The following is a 20,255-nucleotide window of genomic DNA, read 5'->3' as shown; positions in this document are numbered from 1 at the left end:
GGGAGACCTCAGCCTCCATGGGAACTGCTGATTTGTCCTGGCAAAGAAGGGAAGAGACACTTACATAATATGCATAATTACAGCAAGGGTGAGAGATGACGCTGTGTGGCAGAAATAGTTGGAGAGGGACTGGCAGGGAAGAAAAAGAAAAACTTAAAAAAAGAACAGAATAGTTTTTACACAGTTTTAAAGACAAAAATAATAAAAAGAGGTTACAATAAAAACAGTTTACAAAAGGGGCGGTTAACTTAGAGAGTTAACAAAAGGAGACTAAGAGGCCAGATTACAAGATGAAAGGGCGTTACAGAGACTAAATCGAAACTGGGAAAGACTGCCTTCAGCATAAGTGCACCTGATTCTTGGAACCTCTTGCAACAGGATTTTAAGCTGAATACCCTAGAATCTGTTGGTCATTCATTTTAGGAGTTTACTTAATGACCGTGCATTACCTGTATGTAACTGTTTTAACTGATTTTTGTCAACATAGTTTTTTCTCTTGTGTTATTATGATTATATGTGTGTAATCTCGGCATCATTGTAAATGAGGGTCTCCCTCAACTGATCTCTCAGAGAATTTAAATAAAGTTTGAATGAACTAGAGTTGCAAGTAGAAGGACTACAGAGTTGAAAAGAGATTACAGACAGAGTTACAAATAGAAAGACTACAGACTTAAGAGAGAGAGAGAGAGAGCGAGAGAGAAGGGGGGGGGGGAGTTTATTTGTAAAGAGCAGCAGGCAGAGAGCAGTAGATCTCCTCTGTCCTCTTAGGAATCTCCTGGCATTCCCACAACACTCCTCACATGCACAGTTGCACACACAGAACTATTGTCCCTGCATCCCCCCCTACACACACACACACACACACACACACACACACACACACACACACACACACACACACACACACACACACACACACACACACACACACACAGAGGCCTGCATATGTCTTTGTGCTCCAGACTGACCCTGCCAAAGCGGTAACTCTATCCCGGCACAGCTAGCCCTGTCAGCACCCTGTTATTATGTCAGAGGTGTGTACACGCATGGAGGGAAGGGGCCGTGTTGTCTCTTTGTTTTGTCTAGGTGTGGTCTCGTGGGCTGAATTGATTGTTAGATTATTTACACCACAGGACACTGTGTTACAGTAAAACTGTCTGGTCATGGATAGATACCTTTATTATCACAAGGGGGAAAATCAGTATACGGTTATTTACAAAGTTAGTAAGAAGAAAAAATAAAAGAAACAAGAACAGAGTACAGTAAAGCGCAAGGTACATCAAGAGAGTGAATGAATAATATATAAATATATATACATAAAGTGACCTTAAGCACAACTATCAAAATAGTACAGTGTCCAAAACAAAGTGACCATAGCAGTCAATGTTAGTTAGTGCAACAAGTATCTCACTGTTATGTCGAACACAAGCAAAAATACTCAAAAACTACTAACACAACCTACTGTAATAGTGCAGTGTCAAAAAAATCAGTGCGAAAAAAACAACTCGAAAGGAAAAGAAACTAGAAAGGGTGTCACAGCACCCTCCCTGGAAGGTCCTTAGAGGTCATCGTCGATCGACCTTTGTGTGTCTCGTTAACACACAGCTTAAGGGCAGCCGGAACAAAAGACTTTCCTAGAGAGAGAGGCATTGTATGTTTATTGCGTCTGTTTTATACTTAAAGAGGTGGTGCCATAGTATTGTACTTTTTCTGTTTTGTATGGGTCTATGGAGTTAACATTACTCTAATCGACCCCCAGGTGGGGTTATAATACGCAAATATGTCTTCCCTGTGTATTTTTGGGTACTTCCTGAAAGCTGAAGGCCTCTGAGCCAAAAGGCCCAATTGAAATACACGGATATAATGACATCGTAAAATCATCCCCTCCCCTTTTTATCATTCAACAACATCTGTGGGTGTGGCTAACTTCAGCTGGGTCACCACCCACCTGACAACCAGGCATACTTAATGAACAAACAGGTGGGTCTGGCCTAGGGTTGGGGACGGTAACCGCCGTACCGCAGTATACCGCGGCCTACCGCGGTGTCAGGGTCCTTACCGCGGTCAAAAGACAATAAAGAGGCATTTTTGGAGCTGTGTGGAACACAAGCTCCCTATACGTGGCCGTGTGTGTAACCGTCCGTCCGTCCGTGTCTGTCTGTCTGTCTGTCTGTATGTAGCCTCAAAGTTTGGCACGCTACTCCTCCCACAGTTTTTGCACCACACACTCGCGCCATATGTCAAATCGACCGGCTTACTCGGGAATCGTCTGCTAGTAACTTGCTAAGAGAAAGGTTCTATAGTTTAATTGATATTAATTTATTAGTGAATTAATTTTCCCCATTGACTTATAATGGGAATTGCAAAAACTCACATTCAAGTATTTTTCTCTCGTAAACCATAGGAGCTACAGTTTCAAACCTCGGAGAGGAGATTCATAATGATTTTAAGAATGAATCCAAAAATAATTACATCACTCGGCCTCATGGTGGCGCTATAACGGCCCACTTTGCGTTTTGCCCCGTAACTCTTGAACCGTAGATCGGAAAATTAAAATTCTTTTTTCCCTGGATTCCTTGGGTCAGGATAGATTTTCCGCCATCTTGAATTTTCTCCAAAACACACTTTTTGCACCTTTTCCTACATATTTTCTTCAAATGTAACAAGAATCGGTACACATGATCCTGGGTGACCAGAGAGGTGCTACACACACACACACACACACACACACACACACACACACACACACACACACACACACACAGCCCCACTTCGAACAGAGGTTCGATTTTTTTATTCAGAACGAGCGAGTTTTAAAACGGGGGAGAAGCAAGGACCGCATGCGCTCCATGCCGCTCTGCTCTGGGCCGCGTACCACCTGTTTGGAAGCTTAATGGGCCATCAGTTTCCTTTTCATCGAAAATGAAACTAACGCTAGACCCTAGGTATTGCCGTCACGCGGAGACAGATAAATCCCCACTGGACAGTGGACACTGACTGGAGCGGCTGTCTCGTAGCAGGCAGCAGCGTTAAACTTTCTCCATTATCCACACGACACAAGCATGTAATACATACCTTGTGGCAGATTCTTTTTTTATTCATACAGACAGACAGAGCGCGAGCCGCGAGGACTAAAACCGAAAATGAAACCAGCTTCTACTTTTTCCAACACGTCGCTGACTCCGTCGGCGATTTTACAACCTTTTGTGTCAAGTCTTGTAACTAAAACCTGTCACTCAATCAATGCAATTTGAGACGTGACTTTACAGAATCAATGTACATGATCTACCCGGGCCGTCTCTCATCTGGTTGTTCACACACAGCGTACTGTGTTTGAAAAGCCCCTGTAGCCTACGTTACTATAGTAACCCGACAGTGCAGAGATCTACAAGCTCAGAACGCGTCGCGGATGCAACGTGTTGTGAGCTTGTAGATCTGCTCCTTTCAAAGCCAGACCCGCTGTGCTGTACGGGGATGTATAACTCGGGCTGTGGAGCGGCAAATTCTGGGCAGATGATTGGAATATTTTGGCTTATCGCCGAACCTTAATAGATACGGGGGTGCGGTAATTACCGCAATACCGGTGGTAAATGGGAAGACGGTAACCGCGATAACAAAATGTCGATACCGAGCCACCCCTAGTCTGGCCACATAATAAAAACATAATTTTAACACTTACTGTACACTTTTTTTGAAATAAATCTTTCTCCAAGTATAATCATAATACCTGATGATTATGTTGTAGGCGGGAAACAATGGGGTCGCGGGTCGCCTGTGTGTGTGACTCAACAGCGCCACTTGGTCACCCAGGCCTGCCACTGGTCACCCAGCAGTATTGCAGCTCATGCTCATGATTTAAACTAGTGAAAACAGCCGATCTACAAGCACAAATGTAGATCTGCTGTTTTCACTACTTTTGTGCGACGGGCCGAAGGCCTTGTATGATTTGCGAAATAACGTACAAATTTGGAGATACGAGATTTCCACCCGACAACGACGATATACTAGTGTTGTTGCTGCTCTTATACCACCATTATTACTGGGGTTGGTGTGGGCCAGACAGTAGCCCCCCGCGGGCCGCCTATTGGGGAACCCTGCTTTACTGTGTAGTTTTACACTGTTTCATATTAAATGTGTGTCTAGGAGTGGTCTCCAGAGGCCAGCCACTCCATCAGCAGGAAGGAGAAGGCCGGCCATGATGAGCAGAATGTGGTCACCCTCACCAACATCGTCCCCTCCGGAGAGGAGGCCCCTCCCAGCCCTGCCACCCAGGACACTGTCAGGTACAAGCTCACACAAGCCAACTGTTAGCATTCACAATATAACAAATCGGCCTCAGGTCTAAATGGGTTAAGTGGTTCATTCATGTATTTCAGTTCAGGGTTTCAAGGTGAAAAGGTTTGGGAAACAGCTGATCTAGAACAGATCATGAATTTCCCCAGACCCTCGCTGGACCTTGAAGACATTGCTGATGAGATTTCATGAGAAGTGACACATAGTTGCACAAGACAGGCGTTGTGGGGGTCTGTCTGTACAAGGGGGAAAAATGTAACCTTCAGTTTATCCTTGCACACGCGCGCTGCGATGCGAACACACACACACACACACACACACACACACACACACACACACACACACACACACACACACACACACACACACACACACACACACACACATAATTGTTTTCCTTTAATTTTACAGCATCCACCGTGGGCTGTTCAGACCAGACTAAATACTGTAGTAGACTACAATTATCTGTATTTTTGGGTTTTTCTCTGTGTGTGTGTGTGTGTGTGTGTGTGTGTGTGTGTGTGTGTGTGTGTGTGTGTGTGTGTGTGTGTGTGCGTGTGCGCGTGCGTGTGTGTGTTTTAGTCTTGTTGTTCTATCCCAGCTACACCCGAGGACTTAACATCCCGTTCCTCCTTGCATGGTACACATTTAATTACTGGCCGAATAGCTGACTCAGCAGATGCTGTGTGTGCATTGTGGGAGTCAGTTTGATATATAGAAGTGCCTGTTCTCTGCTTGGAAGTCTCACTCACTGCGTGAGTGCGCACAATCGAACACGTGTGTGTGTGTGTGTACTGTATTCGAATTGGGCTTCTAGACGGAAGCCCAATTCCCTCCACGGTCCCACGGAGTCCCAGTTGCCTCCCCAGTACCATGGAGTCCCATTAATTAACCCGCTAAGACAGGGAATGCATCTGTGCCACGTAACCACTTTTTTATGGCTTTTTTTTTTGGCTATTCGAAATAGCACATAATATACAAGCTCATACGAGGCTTCTATATCTGCTATTTTTGAAGAAAGAAAATTGAACATTTGTGCAAATCTTTCAATATATATTCTTTTAAAGCAAACATTTTTTTTACTAAAATCTTTGCTTCTTCAGGGGTCCCTGGAACAAAATATTTTTAGATGGGGGTCCAGGTCCAAATACATGTAATTTTGGGGGTCCTTGACATGGAAAAGTTCGAGAACTGTCTGATTTAGAAGGAGGATTTAGAAGACATTTATAGAATCGGGTCAAATTATCCAAAGACTTGCACAAATGTTCATGATATTTCAGAAAATAGCAGATCTACAAGCTCACAGTGTGGCACTCGGTGCCGCGCTGTGATTTTAATAGATAAAGCATAAAATAATGGTTAAAGCGTTTCAAGTCTAACGCAACACAGACGTCTTAATGGGTTAATTAAGACAGTTACCAACACATCCGTATGGGTCTCCTATCGGTGTCTCTCAAGCCACCATCACAGCTTCTCACTGTGCCTTTTTTCTGTGGCCATCTCTGCTCTCCTGTATGGCTTTTCAACACCGTTAAAATCGGCAATGTACATGTAACTGTAGCGTACAAATGTATAGCGACATGTGGATTTTGTACACTACTTTTTTACAATGATACTTTCTCTTCGTCTTTCTTGTTTAACCCATTTAGAACGGGTACACATTATAGTGTATTATTATTTTATGCTTTAACTATTGAAAAATAGCAGATATACAAGCTCACAGCGCGGCACTGAGTGCCGCGCTGCGAGCTTGTAGATCTGCTCATCAAAGAAAAGGTCCTTTTCACTTAACTGGAGCTCAGTTAGTCTGTTCTTGAGAGACTGCTATGTCAGTGGTGCTCAAACCTTTTCATGTGAAGGACCCCCAAACTGATATTTATTTGGCCACAGACCCACATCTCAAAATATTTAGTTCCAGGGACCCCCCAGAAGCAAAATTTGAGTTACAAACGTTTGCTTTGAAAATACATATATTCAAAGATTTGCACATATTTTCACAACTTTTTCAAAAATAGCAGATCTACAAGCTCGCAGCGTGGCACTCGGTGCCGCGCTGTGAGCTTGTATATCTGCTATTTTTCGCTGGTTAAAGCATTCAATAATTCTAAGATTTATTGAGCGTTTTACACTCTTCACCTTTCTATGCAATGCTGTACATCAAAATACACTTTAAAACATGATTACCCAGCAGCTTGGACTTCTTTTAGCATCCAGATAGATTCCAGGCCTAGTAGTTAAACTCAAGTGTTTCCATCTGCATTGAGACCAAAAACCAGCAATGTCTGAAAGTCCCAGTGGAGGAATGAATGAATACTACATTCACTTGAAGAAATGAAGAAAGTAAAGGAATGAACAAATAGCAAAAGAAATGTCAGCTACAATAAATAGTAAAATGTACCCCCACTGAGAATTACTATTGCTTGGCTTGAGCTGTATGTAGTCTGGCTCCTGTCATGCTGTTGTGAACTATTGTCCCAGTAAACAGCCATGATGCTGCCCTCTGCTGGTGGGAAAAGATCATCAAGAAGCCCAAGACACCTTATTTATTGTTGTCTGGGGACCCAAAACTATATCACATATTGAACAAGAAAGTAATTAAATGAAATGCTGGCACTAGCCAGGTAAACCATTCCGGTCGCAGTATTCACATTACATTTTCGGTCTACTGAGTGAAAATGTAATGTGAGGCTATGCTGGCACATGGTGAACAACCTGTATTCCCACCGTCCATAGGATTAGGCAATATGGCCGAGGTTGTAATTGTTGTAATAAACTGTTTAGAAAGGGTGCAAAATTCATGTCCTATATAGTCCAATCTTCTATTGAGTTCTTCTAAGATTTTGATGTAAAGCAAAGCCACACAAGGCTGTGGTTTAACAGTTCTGCTGCCGTTGACAATCTTCACCGTCATTGAAAGGGTTAAAATCATGTTGCCGTTGACGGTGAGGACTGTGAATCTTACTGTATTTACTGTAAAAGTATAATTACTTACAGTACGAAGCTCCGGTCCCGCCCGCATCGGTAATGTCCGTGATTTGTTTAAAACGCACGTTGGACGTACACGCGAAGTGAAGCTCCGCCATAGTAAATCCATTGAGAGGCCCATAAAGAGACTTCATTTCCTCAAAAGAGACATTTTGAGCCAAAGGGTGGGCAGATTACTGTACACAATTCACTCGGCCTGGCGCAGCCATGTTTCTCTTCATGTTTCTCACTGTCATGTGACTAGATGACGTAATCGTTGCCGTCAAGTGATAATCCAAAAAAACAAAAACAACCCCCTTCCGGCCCTTCAAAATAATAGCGGCGGCCTACGGAGAAAGCGGCGTGGCACCAAGGCACCAAGCATCCCTTCAGATTAAAAGGCAGTAAAAGTGGATTTTACCACGGCTAAAACATTTTAAATGACAATTTCACAGCTACTACTGCTAAGACTAACAAGCCCAGTGACTGACAGAAAAAAACAGGAAGTTGTTGTGCAAATTAATTGAAGGTACTGGAAGCACACCAAGCGTTATGTGTAGCGCCGGTATCTGCCTTGTTTTAAAGTGATTTGTAAAAATCAAACCTCGGTTCGAAGTGAAGCGGTGAATTTTTATTCTATGTGTTCTAGAGCTATGAAATCTGTGTTCTAGATCTATACATTTTGTGTTCTAGATCTATACTTTCTATGTGTTTTAGTTAGGGTAATGCATCCATGGAATGTAATGTTGAATATTGAGTACTGTAATAGAACTCATTCAATCAGAATCAAGCACTGGCGCTATCCATTTTAGAATATACAGTATAATATATAATATTGTACTGTATACATTTATTGTATAATGTTTTTTATTTTTTCCTAAACATGGTCATTGTCATTCCGTAGAGAAACACGAAATGAATTCATAGAGTTGGTGTTTGGTGTTTGACTGGTGTTTGAATTGCCTTGTGCTTTACAAATAAAATGTCCCTTGCATTGATGTGCATTAACTACACCGTTTCTAAGGGTATTTTAAACCAGTTTATCTCTGTGTGGATTTCAACAACTTTGTACCATATAGTCTTCCAAGAAGCAGAGTGAATTTTAAACAGTTGGCATTACTTGCGCAGCATGAGAAAAAGGGAGTGTGTGTGTGTGTGTGTGTGTGTGTGTGTGTGTGTGTGTGTGTGTGTGTGTGTGTGTGTGTGTGTGTGTGTGTGTGTGTGTGTGTGTGTGTGTGTGTGTGTGTGTGTGTGTGTGTGTGTGTGTGTGTGTGTGTGTGGTGTGTGTGTGTGTGTGACTGCGTGTGCGCGTGCGTGTTCGTGGGTTAGTCTCACCACTTGCAGCCCCCTTCAAGGAACCTAGGGCCACAAACCTTGACCAACTTCCCTTTTTAAAAGGTGGTCTGACTCTGAATCCCTGAGTGCGCATCATGCCTCTCTGTCTGTGGTCACTGTCCAGGGTGAAGGACTATTCTCATGCCTCTCTGTGTCTGTGGTCACTATCCAGGGTGAAGGACTATTCGTCGGAGTGGTCAGACGACGACAGCCCCAAGAAGGTGCTGGCGGTTAACGGCGTGGACAAGGAGGAGGAGGAGGAGGAGGAGGAGCAGGAGAAGGTAGAGGTGGTGCGCGTCCGCGCGCTGTATGATTACACAGGCCAGGAGGCCGATGAGCTCAGCTTTAAATCAGGTATTAATCCATACTAATGCTTAATACTCAACCGCACCCTGCACACATGTAAACACACACTCAACTGCGTGTTTCGGGATACTCTTTCGGGATAAACAAATTCTTAGTGAACCATAAACCAAAGATATCTTCGCATTCCCTCTGCGAAATCCTTTCGTTTCATGTTCTTGATAAAAGTTCCACTTTGACTCAATTCATTTTCTTATCAGTTTTTTTCTTTTCTTTTTACATTGTTATACTTTATAGGATAGATAATGTCGGTTCTAATTTGGTGATGGTTTGTTTATACAGTTTGTAGACTGTATACCGTTTCAATATTTATATTTGACTGATTAAACAGTTTTATACTTTAACTGATTAATCGGTCAAGATTTGTGCTTTCGGTTAAAGGTTAAACGGTTAGTTAATGTTCAGAACACAGTTGAAGTCTGTGACACAGAGTTATATTTACACTCAGACTGTTTCTATAAATCAGTCAATTTAATATATCCGTTCTTTGATAATACAACATGATCTAGCCAATAAGCACACACTAGATTCTGCCTGACTTTGCATGTAGTTCTTAACTCTACTGTAGTTGTATGCACCGTACTGTCCAGACAAGTTGTGTTGAAATACCAACTTGGCAACTAGTTTCAGTTGAGAATGAAAGCATTTTTGTTCCAGCTTTTAATGCCCAGTCCAATTTTTGGTTTCAGCAAGTGAATGCTCACTTGAGTTCAAAAGAAATTATTCTGGGAAAATGCTTTTATTTCAGTCATCTCTTTTTCCCCATTCCATTTTGATCCAAGTTTAAATTGGATCAACTTCATAAGACGTTTGGTAAATTCCAACCACTCACATTGAGGAACTTTGCCCAGGAGACTTCTGTTTTGAATGTTTATCGTCCTGATTCAGGGGATATTTTACATTCAAAACCCATTTTAAAATGACAAAATGGTCTTTTCTGGCAATTCTTCTTAACACTATTGATTATCTTTAGGATAATCTGCAATTACAAACTCACATTGCTCATCGGCATTGGCTAAAATTGGATTTGTGAATATCCATTTTAGTGTTGGCTCTGATGTTCTAAAGTTTTGGTTGGTTAATGTATTCTGTCAAATGTCTTTTGGTGAAGTATGCACTCCAGAAACCACCCTTATTTTATGTTCAAAGCACTATTTTCTTTATAACATTCCAAATGGCAACATGAGACTTGTCCCACAAATAGGTCAGAATTTACCGATGACTTGCTCTGCAATGCCATCGTTATTGATGTAACACACAATTTCACCATCAGATTATGACTTTCTTGCAGGATACCCAACCATTTTCAGCGTTACTTTAAGCGATAAAGTGGCCATCAGTTGTTAATTTCCAATGGTAGCTTGGCTGAACTGAGGAACGAAACAAATTTCCCCCTTGGGATAATAAAGGTATCTATCTATCTATCTATCTAAAACTGTAGCCATCTGTAACAGAAAAGTTGATCGAAGACCTTTCAAGTGCAGTAGAGACAGTCAAAGAATGGCCAAAAAGTGTTTGCCAATTAGAACCACAAGAGACAGACGCCAACATCTGCACTCCTGCCCACCGGTGAGCTCTCCTGTCGGGCATGGCTGCTGATTGCAGCTGCCTTGAGCTCACACTGGACCACAACTCGCCTTTTAATAGCAACATATTAATGTGACTGCCTTTTAAAATACAAACTCCACAGTGAATATACATAGCAAAGACTGTGTAAATATAACATATATAAAAAAAGAAATAGAGAGGTTACAGTACTGTATGTCAAATGCACTGTGGGTAAAATATTACAGGAAAAGTAACTTAATCCAACAATTGGTTCGTCAGCACAAATTGTTTTAATTTAGTTTATTCTATGGCCTATTTCTCGCCTTAACATGTTAAAACTATATTTTCAGTTTGTCGTCACAATAGTGACATGACATGCTCATATTGTTATTCTTTCAAAGGAAGAGTGAATTGTTTACATCCCTTGTGTATTTTTTGTTTTAGCGGGGGGTCTTGATGGAAAGCTGGGAGGGAGACAGAATGGAAAGGAGTCAAGTAGCTTGTTGGGAAGTATACAGTATGCATACAACTAAAGGAATACAAATCATAATGCCGTACATATTGGGTGCAGTGTTTTGCCTAGTGTGCCAGAGTACCCAACGCAATCCGGAGCGTGATTAGTATAAGTTAGCCGTGTAAGATTTCACCCACAATAGCACGCTCACAGGCCCATCAGTCTTGGTGTTGCACAATGGTAAGTTAACCCGCTCAGTTCTCACTTGGGTCATTATTTAAGAATACTTGTTTCACACTTGCAAATCTATTATTAATTATTTATACTTTAGCTATAGAGAAATAGCAGATATACAAGCTCATAGCGCAGATCAGCTATTTTTTTAAATCATGGAAATGTGTGCAAATCTTTGAATATATATTTTTTAAAGTGAACATTTGCAACTCAAATATTTGCTTCTGGGGGGTCCGTGATATAATATTTTGAGACGGGTTTGGCCAAATACATATAATTCTAGGGGTCCTTGACATGAATAGGTTTGAGAACCACTGACGTAGAAACATGCGTTTTTCAAAAACCTTAGAAGGACTTTGAAGACATTAAAGGAACTTGCACAAAGTTTAAAAAATAGCTGATCTACAACCTCGCAGCGCAGCATTCGGTGCCAAGCTTGTATATCTGCTATTTTTTAATAGTTAAAGCATAACATAATGGTTAAAGTAATAATGCGTTCTAGGGCTAAATGGGTTAAATGGCACAATGTTATCCTCTCCTCTATCACCCCTTTCTTCTCATCTCTCTTGGTCTCCTACCTCTCCTCTCAACATCTCCTCTCTCTCCCCTGTCTGTGCCCTCATCCTGCGTCCTCCAGGAGAACAACTACTGAAGATGGGAGAGGAGGACGAGCAGGGCTGGTGTAAAGGACAGCTCAGCAATGGCCAGGTGGGCCTCTACCCTGCCAACTATGTCCAAGTCGTCACCTCCTGATGACGCGCACGCCCTCCGCTCAACCCAAGCCAATGGCACTCGAGACTCTTGGTGCCAGGACCAGTCGCAACATGCTTGTTACCGCCAACATGTACCCTTACATGACAATAGGATGAGCTCAGTGATTGGCAGTGATAAATGCCAACATTTCAACATTTCACAGGCAACATTTTTTGGGGGGGATTTCAACCAATGGAATCGTTGTTTTTGTTGTTGTTTTTTTGCCACACTATAAGAAGATATGCAGTATACTCGGTCTTTAGTCAACAGAACAGAATTTACAGCATGTTTCAGGAAAATAAAAAGGAAAACTGGTTTTAATGTGGATTACGGAACAAAAGAAGGATACTGCTTCTGGAGAGGTGATAGCGAGAGTTTACAGTTACCAGAATAGATGGAGACCCTTTAAAAGAGGTGAGGAGAGCCATTTGAAGAGGTCTGTGAGAGAAGCCCAGTGCCTTTAATAGAGGAAGCCAGAGATGTCCTTCCATGCAGACTCCAAAATGCTGTCTGGCTGGGGATTCTGAGCCCTCTGGTGGAGAACTGCTGACATTACATCCCCCTCTGCCTTGGAAGATGATCTGGCCCTTTAACACTCTAATGGCATGTCTAAGACTTAGGGCACGGTCACACATGAGCTTCATACGTGCCATAGCCGATGCAAGCTGAGACTTCAGACGCGTCAATTGCCCTTTGTTGTCTTGCAGAGCAAGAGTGCAGCTTTTCTGGCGCGTAGTTCATTTGACTTTTGTCAGAGTTGTTCGCTCACTGAAAGAGAACTGCTGGCAAAATGACTGCCTAGTGAGGTCAATGACGACACTTCTTTCCTATTGGTTAAGGTTCACCAATGTTGAACTCTTAAGCTTCACACGCATTGGACTTAACTCGCTTCAATGCCGCGAGGAAGGAAGTGAGCTAGCGCTTCTGACGTGTATGAAGCACATGTGTGACCGTGCCCATATTGTTCAAATGTGTACTGTAGCCACTGGCTCGTCTGTTAGCTGGACAGGTGTATGTCCTACTTAAAGGCAACTTTGACAGTGTACAAGATACATGATTAGCCAATAAAAGTTAAAACACATGAGGGAGAAAGAAAACTAAATATATTTATATTTTTGTTGTTTGAGACCAACATACAATACTTGCTTATGTTGGATTGGATCAAACGACATGGCCATTTACATTAGCTTGTTAATTACGTTTGATTTAATATATAAAATTCACATATGTTGGTTATTCTTTCTTTTTTTTTTTTTTACCATCCATGGTTGCCGTTTATATGGTATGATCTTTTTTTATATATACAGAAACCAAACCATATATAAGCTGTTCCTCAGCTAAATGTTCTTTGTAAGATTATAGTTTTTACATTCAGTCACACGTTTTATTTACTTCCTAATTTATTTCTATTTTTAAATCATTTAATCATTTTCTTTAAACTAATTACTAAATTGGGACGGGAGTTGGTAGCTAATTTATACATTTGGGTCATTTAACAGCTGCTTTGTACAGGCTCAACAAGAATAAGCATAAATGTTTTGTCCAAAGATGTCAGCTTTTCAGTTGTCATGTATTAGTAAAACAATTATAATCCCCTATTTTAGGGAATTCGTTTTTTTTCCCCTAGACTAGGGTCCATAGGTTGTATGTGTCATGGGGAATAAATCATCTAGACCCCTCTCCTGCAGAAACTGTGCTGACAGAAGGTACTGTACATTCCTGTCCACAGCCAGAGCTACCCATGTAGAACTGATAATAAAAAGAAACCACACATGTCAACGTCACTCTTCTCATTTTGTTTTAATTAACTATATTCTGGCCTGGTCTGGAGCCAGGCTTCCATATACCTGCATATCGTCACTGTCTGGCCAAAACCTTAACTCCATTTTTGAGGTTTTAGATTATTTTTGGCATAAATCAATCCACTTGAGCTCATTTTCCAGAAAAATAACATTTTGGAGTTATGAGGTTTCAGCCCGACAGCAGAGATATACAGTATTTCAAGGTATGGAATTTCAAATGTTGAATAGACAATATAAATGAAGAATGACATGGCCGCCACCAAGAAGACCAAACACTTGCTGTCCTATTTCCTGTGCATGCTGTTGGACCCTCACCCCCAACACACACACACACTCAACATTTATATGAGGTAATTTGGTGTAATCAAGAGAGCAGAACCGCTCCTCTTATAGGCGGCGTCCATGCGAACAATGAATTTGGGTGATTAATCTTGTAGACCTTTCTGCCACACGGAGACGGCGTCTTGGGTGCCCGAAGACGAACATCTTTGAAACCGGCTCCCAGATTGAATCAATCTGAAGACGGCAGTGTTGCGTCTCTGTGTTCAGACGAATATGCATACTTCTTCCAGTAGTGTCAACTTTTGAGCTTGTAGATCTCCTGTTCTTGCAAACAAATAATATGAGCATGTCATGTTACTCAAATATAGAGATTTCTGACAGTATATGTAATGTGGCCCTCTGGAGTGAGTGTGGAAATATAGTGGCCCTTTCCATCATCAAAGCTGCTCGACCCTAACCTGACTCCGCCAGATGGTGGCAGCATTGAGTTCATGCATGAACTCAAGCTCACAAGCAGGCGCTAGAGCTGCTATTTTCACAGTTATTTATCTGTGGAACCGAGTCAAACTACCCAACTCCTACAATTCCAAGTGCTCTGTGCTTGTCAGTTAAAATATGATTATGTTGTGCGGTCACCCAGCACTACACCAGTGAGTCTGAGCATGTAGACCACCACACCAGTGTTTTTCAGCCTTTTTCATTTCAAGCAGTGGTGTAAATTAAGTACATTTACTTAAGTACAATATTGACGTATTTGTACTTTACACAAGTATTTCCAATGTAATACTTTTACTTCTACTCCACTACATCTCAGATCCAAATATTGTACTTTTACTCCACTGCATTTATTTTAAGACTTTAGTTACTAGTTACTTTGCAGATACAATTATAATATTATAAAACATACATACACCACTTTGGCCTTATTTTATACAGTGGCTATTTGAAAATTGCCGATCTACAAGCTCACAATGCGACGCATTGTAGGCTTGTAGATTTGATATTTTCTAACATTTTGTACTTTTACTTTTGGTGCTTGAAGTACATTTTGATACCAACACTTCCCTACTTTTACTTATATCGCAGTATTGATACTTTTACCTAAGTAAAAAGTTTGAATACTTTTTCCACCACTGATTTAAACGACCCCCAGTTCAACCTGTAAGCCGGGGCCCTCTGGTGGGCCATGAGGATATTGCAAATGAGCTCAGTTCCAGTTGACCACATCTAGTTATAGAATGTTAGCCTATTGTAGACCAATCTGGGAACTAAATCTAAATCACTAGCTTTCTTCACAAATGTGTTCATAAAGGTGTCTAATCCTAGCCTAGTTCCAGACCCTGAATCGCTAGCCACACCCCTTTACATTTTTTGTTGAGTGAAACGAAATGTCAATAGACCGTTTGTCAGCCTTCTGATTGGTCCCTGAGACTCCCTGACTGGCCAACCAGAAAAAAACATTCACTTTTTGCTATCGGGGGTGGAGTTTGTGCAGTGGAGAATGTTGCTTCAGGCTTTCAAAAACTGTCCGCAGTGCGCGACACGGAGATCGGCCGGTACGGTGATAGCGACGGCAAGCGTCAAGCGATCTCGCTCATCATAACGAATAAGCTTCAACAAACTAGTTCACATGTACCTTATCAATGGTCTAAGAGTCACGATTGGGTACATATAATTTAAATGGGCAGAATTACGAAAAGCCAGCCTATTATGTGAGGAGAAACATTCTCTCTGTCCTCTTCCTAGTACCCAAGATGCAATGCGCTTCTCTTTCTATCTCTGATCCAGAGGATTAAACTAATTAAAACATTTATTTTTCGGGGGAAAACTACTGTTTTGCTATGTAATTACTGTACCTTTTTCTTCCCTTTTTATTAATATCACGTAGATGTGTTTTTTGTGGTACTTTATATAGCTGTAATGAGGCTATGAAGGGAAAAAAAATCCCATCCACTCCCACTATAAAAGAATCTGCAAAGAGGATTCTGTCCCACTGGGATTAAACACATTAAAACATATATTTTCGGGTAAACCCCCTGTTTTGCAATGTAACTACTGTACCTTTGTCTTCCCTTTTTATTAATATCACCTAGGTGTTTTTCCTTTGGTACTTTATATAGCTGTAATGAGGCTATGAAGGGAAAAAAAATCCCATCCGCTTCCACTATAAAAACAATCTGCCCAGGGTTAATGTCCCATCATAGTAACAGGGCAGAATGGGGCGGGATTTACAAAAGGGTTTATTCAGGCTGAGTGTCAGGCTAGTCTGCTCCTTGAACTTTGTCAAACGCAACTCCCTTGACATACTTTGTGGGAGCCAATCAAAGTTATTGGGTATCCTGAGGGCCTGGGATTAAACAGGGAAAAATGGCCAAGGAGTCATTTCTACTGATAACTAATGGTTGGAATGGATTCAGCAGCCCAACAATACCCTAATTACACACCTTGTACGTTCATATTAGCCATGTTTTCTTTTACCCCCTTTAATCCCAGCCCAGGCCCTGGGTATCCCGATACCCCCAACTTTGATTGGCTCCCACAAAGTATGTCAAGGGAGTTGGGTTTGACAAGGTTCAGAGGTGATAGTAGACACCTTTATGAGCACATTTGTGAAGAAGGCTAGTGATTTAGATTTAGTTCCCAGATTGGTCAAGCAATAGGCTAACTTTCCCTAACTAATCTGTCATGTTAGGTTGTGCACATCCCTGTTTAAGGACCTGAAACAAAGTTAGAGTAAACATTTAAGACAGCACCCACTGTCATTGAACATGCATCATAATACTCTAAGCCTGCTTCTGTACAATACAGTGCATGTCTTGGATGAACATGCTTTGTGGTTGAGGTCAGGAAGTAAACCTCTCCAAAGTGAGTGACACCCACAGCCACAATCAACACCACACGGAGCACCCAAGATGTGAATTTACCACACAAGAATTTAGAACAAACACAGGAAAATAAATTAATTATCAGCCCTTTTGGTGAATTGGATACAATGGAAACAAGTCCCCAGGACGTTTTTGTATTATCCTTTTAGCCTAAATGCCTGTACTGTATATTGTCTATTGTTTTACTAATAAAGTATTCAATCAATCAATTAATTAATCAATGTATCAATTAACCAAGCCTCTGTTGAACAGTGGTTCAAAAAACCTTTTTCAAGGACCCCAAATTAATATCAAATGTCACCTTATTAATTTAAACTAATAATGACCATGGCCTACATCATTTTCTTTAGGAAATCTATATTTTTGCCTAAGTCAGCTCCTCATGAATTGAAAAGGATCATGCTATTCCTGCCCCTATTATGGAGATGGGCCATTATACTAGTCATTGCTTAAGTCACTGTCTTAGGCCCTTTTTTCATTTTGGATCAGTTTTCTATTTTTCCTGAAAACCTTTAAAAAATAGTTTATTAAGGTGATGATATGTATTTGGCTGCAGACCCTCTATCTGTTCTGAAGAGGTTTTGTGCCAGGGAGCCTATTCACCAGCACGGCACAAAGTTACGCTCTGTGAGATTGTAGATCTGCTGTTTTTGAATAGCCAACATATAGATGGATAAAGTGGTTCAAATGATTGTGATGCTATTTGAACTACTTTTGCTGGGGACCCCCTGGAGCTTGTACTATATCTGCTATGTTTGAATAGCCAATGAATCAAATATGGTTAAAGTGGTTAAAATGATTGTGACTCAGATGCTTTCTTGGCTTTTATGGGGTCATATCTAAACATGGTGTACTGGTTAACTGCTACCATGAGAGTCCACATTATTCTTGCAAACAAGTAGGATCATCTCTTAATTGACTATATCAGTACTTTCAACACATTAATTGACCAAATACAGAAGCAAATTCTGTACCATTATATATATATATTATATATATATATATATAATATAATGGACGTTTACAGCAATGAGTAAAGTTCTAGTTCAATCTAGAGTAACTTGCACCATAATGGAAGAATGGACTCTATTCACCCCGCGCCCACTCAGCAAATTTCTCAGCAACTTCCTGGTGCTGATGTCAGCTTTGAAGTGGAAACCCTGCTAAAAGCCCATAGAGTTAACACAGAAATCACTGGACTTAAAGCCAACAAATCATTATTTCGAACGGTAAAGTAAATTATAATGCTTTGTGTCTTTTACTATCCTGTGTTCTTGATCATGCTAGCCGTATTTTATACTTTACTATTCGGAAATTGCATTAAATTTGCGATTTCTGTGTTAACTCTATGGGCTTTTAGCAGGGTTTCCCCTTCAAAGTGTGACATCAGCACCAGGAAGTTGCTGAGTGGGCGGGCTTGAATGGGATTAATACTACAAGAACTATTTCAGGTTACAAACTATTATCTTGTAGGTACCACAATATACTGTAAGAACACTGTACACAGGAACACACTGAATCATCCATGTCTGTATTTTCCACATTATTTCATAGATTACATAATTTTACATATCACTTTATATACTGTAGTTATTATTAAATTGTTTGCATGTTTTTTGGGGGTACAAGACTGTACAATGTGCATCATGTCCAGAAAGCGATAAAAAGTGGTTTGTTAAAGAGGCGGTGCCATAGTTTTGTACTTTTTCTGGTTTTCATGTGTCTAGGAGGTTGACAGTACTTCATTAGACCCCCTGGTGTGGTTGTTATGAGCAATTATGTATTGCCTTTTGTATTTGGGTTTTAGCTGTAGGCTGCCACCTTGTGGGGTCAAACGTGCCGGTCCAAAAACACACATACTTATTACAGTACATCACAGAATCAACCCCTCCCCTAATAGAGCATCGCAGTGAGGTGTCGGAAGTCCATTTTCCATTCATTTTCACCATAGGGTTTTTCATTATCAGCCACAAAGTCGTAGCAATTCAATGTACACTTACCACTAGGCTGGTGGTTGTAAAATGGTTCTATATGCTCCTGTAGAACCCCCGAGTATGTATGCAATCACTCTAGTTTTAGTAAAAACACGTTTTAATCAAGATTGACGGAGAAGAACTGCAATTCCCATACTGCTAAACATGTACATCCGGTGAAATCGACGTCTGTGATTGGTCTAGCTTCTTCTTCTTTCCCATATCTTGCGGTTACCGCGGAAGTAGCTACTGCCCCCTGTCTTCTCGGCAAATTATTGCACATCAGCAGAACTCCGTGAGCGATCGTCTTCCTTTTACAAATATGATGCACTATGTTAAGGATAACGATAAGAGCGTCCACAGAGATGACAATCACTACATTTCAGGCCATATGCTGGCCTGGATAACTAAACTGAGCGTGATTTAGGGCTATATTTCAGGAAACAACAACAACATTCGCAATGCATTCTGGGAGTGTAGTTTCCGCAATTTTAAAAATAATGATGTACACAGTCTTGTACCCTGCCCTTTTTTCAGCTTTCTAATTAATCTTTGCATTCAAAAAAATTTGAATATTGACATGATCCCTCTCCAGCCGAGGTGGCTTTGTCCAAGGGTTAAAAACGTTTAAATAAATACTTTATGAAACGTCTATGGAAGAAATTAATGCGGAAAACGCTTCCGACACCAGAGTGAGGACGGGGTGGGGCTTCAACTGCGATGCTCTATCACCATTCACCCAACATACGTGGGTGTGGCTAACTTCAGCTGGGTCACCACCCACCATGCCAACCACGCATACCAATGAACTGGTGGGTGTGGCCACATAAAAACATAATTTTAACTCTTTCTGTAAACTTTTTTGGAAAAAATCTTCCTCCTAGTATAATCATAATACCTGATAATCATGTTTTAGAGGGGGGGGGGGGGGGGAATCATGGCACCACCTCTTTAATTTAATTTGAGTGTATACGTACAGTATACATGATTTACACCATCTGTTTACCGTACAATCTGCACTCATGTGATCAGATGCAACAAGAATCTAAATGGTTCCAACCTTGTTTCCTTGGACCCCACACCATCTATTTCATCTATTTTAACCATTTCATTAAATTAAAAAAAAGTTGGGATGCAATCACACAAGCAAGCGAAGATTTTGTGCAACATAATTAAAACGTTTGACTACCTCCAAACTACATCCAAACTACCACCAAACTACTTCCAAACTACCCCCAAACTATCTCCAAACTGCCTCCAGACTACTTCCAAACTACCTCCAAACTACTTCCAAACTACCCCCAAACTATCTCCAAACTACCTCCAAACTACTCCAAACGACCCCTAAACTATCTCCAAACTACTTCCA

At 41.0% G+C, this 20,255-nt stretch overlaps 1 protein-coding gene across 3 annotated transcripts in view; it reads left to right on the top strand.

Moving 5' to 3' along the window:
* The window catches only part of pacsin3 (protein kinase C and casein kinase substrate in neurons 3), a 59,775-nt gene extending 46,047 nt beyond the window's left edge, over positions 1–13,728 (top strand). For all 3 annotated transcript variants that reach the window (XM_080729964.1, XM_080729963.1, XM_080729962.1), the window contains 3 exons: positions 4,144–4,283; positions 8,765–8,946; positions 11,829–13,728. In XM_080729964.1, coding sequence (XP_080586090.1) covers positions 4,144–4,283; positions 8,765–8,946; positions 11,829–11,944 — 438 coding nt within the window. In that variant the 3' untranslated portion in view covers positions 11,945–13,728. The remainder of the gene's footprint in view (positions 1–4,143; positions 4,284–8,764; positions 8,947–11,828) is intronic.
* Positions 13,729–20,255: the final 6,527 nt, after the last annotated feature.

This window comes from Nannobrachium achirus (genome assembly GCF_963921795.1).
Source record: "Nannobrachium achirus genome assembly, chromosome: 7".
Taxonomy (NCBI): domain Eukaryota; kingdom Metazoa; phylum Chordata; class Actinopteri; order Myctophiformes; family Myctophidae; genus Nannobrachium; species Nannobrachium achirus.
Note: the sequence above shows the minus strand (reverse complement) of the source record. Positions and strands in the feature narration are given on the sequence as shown.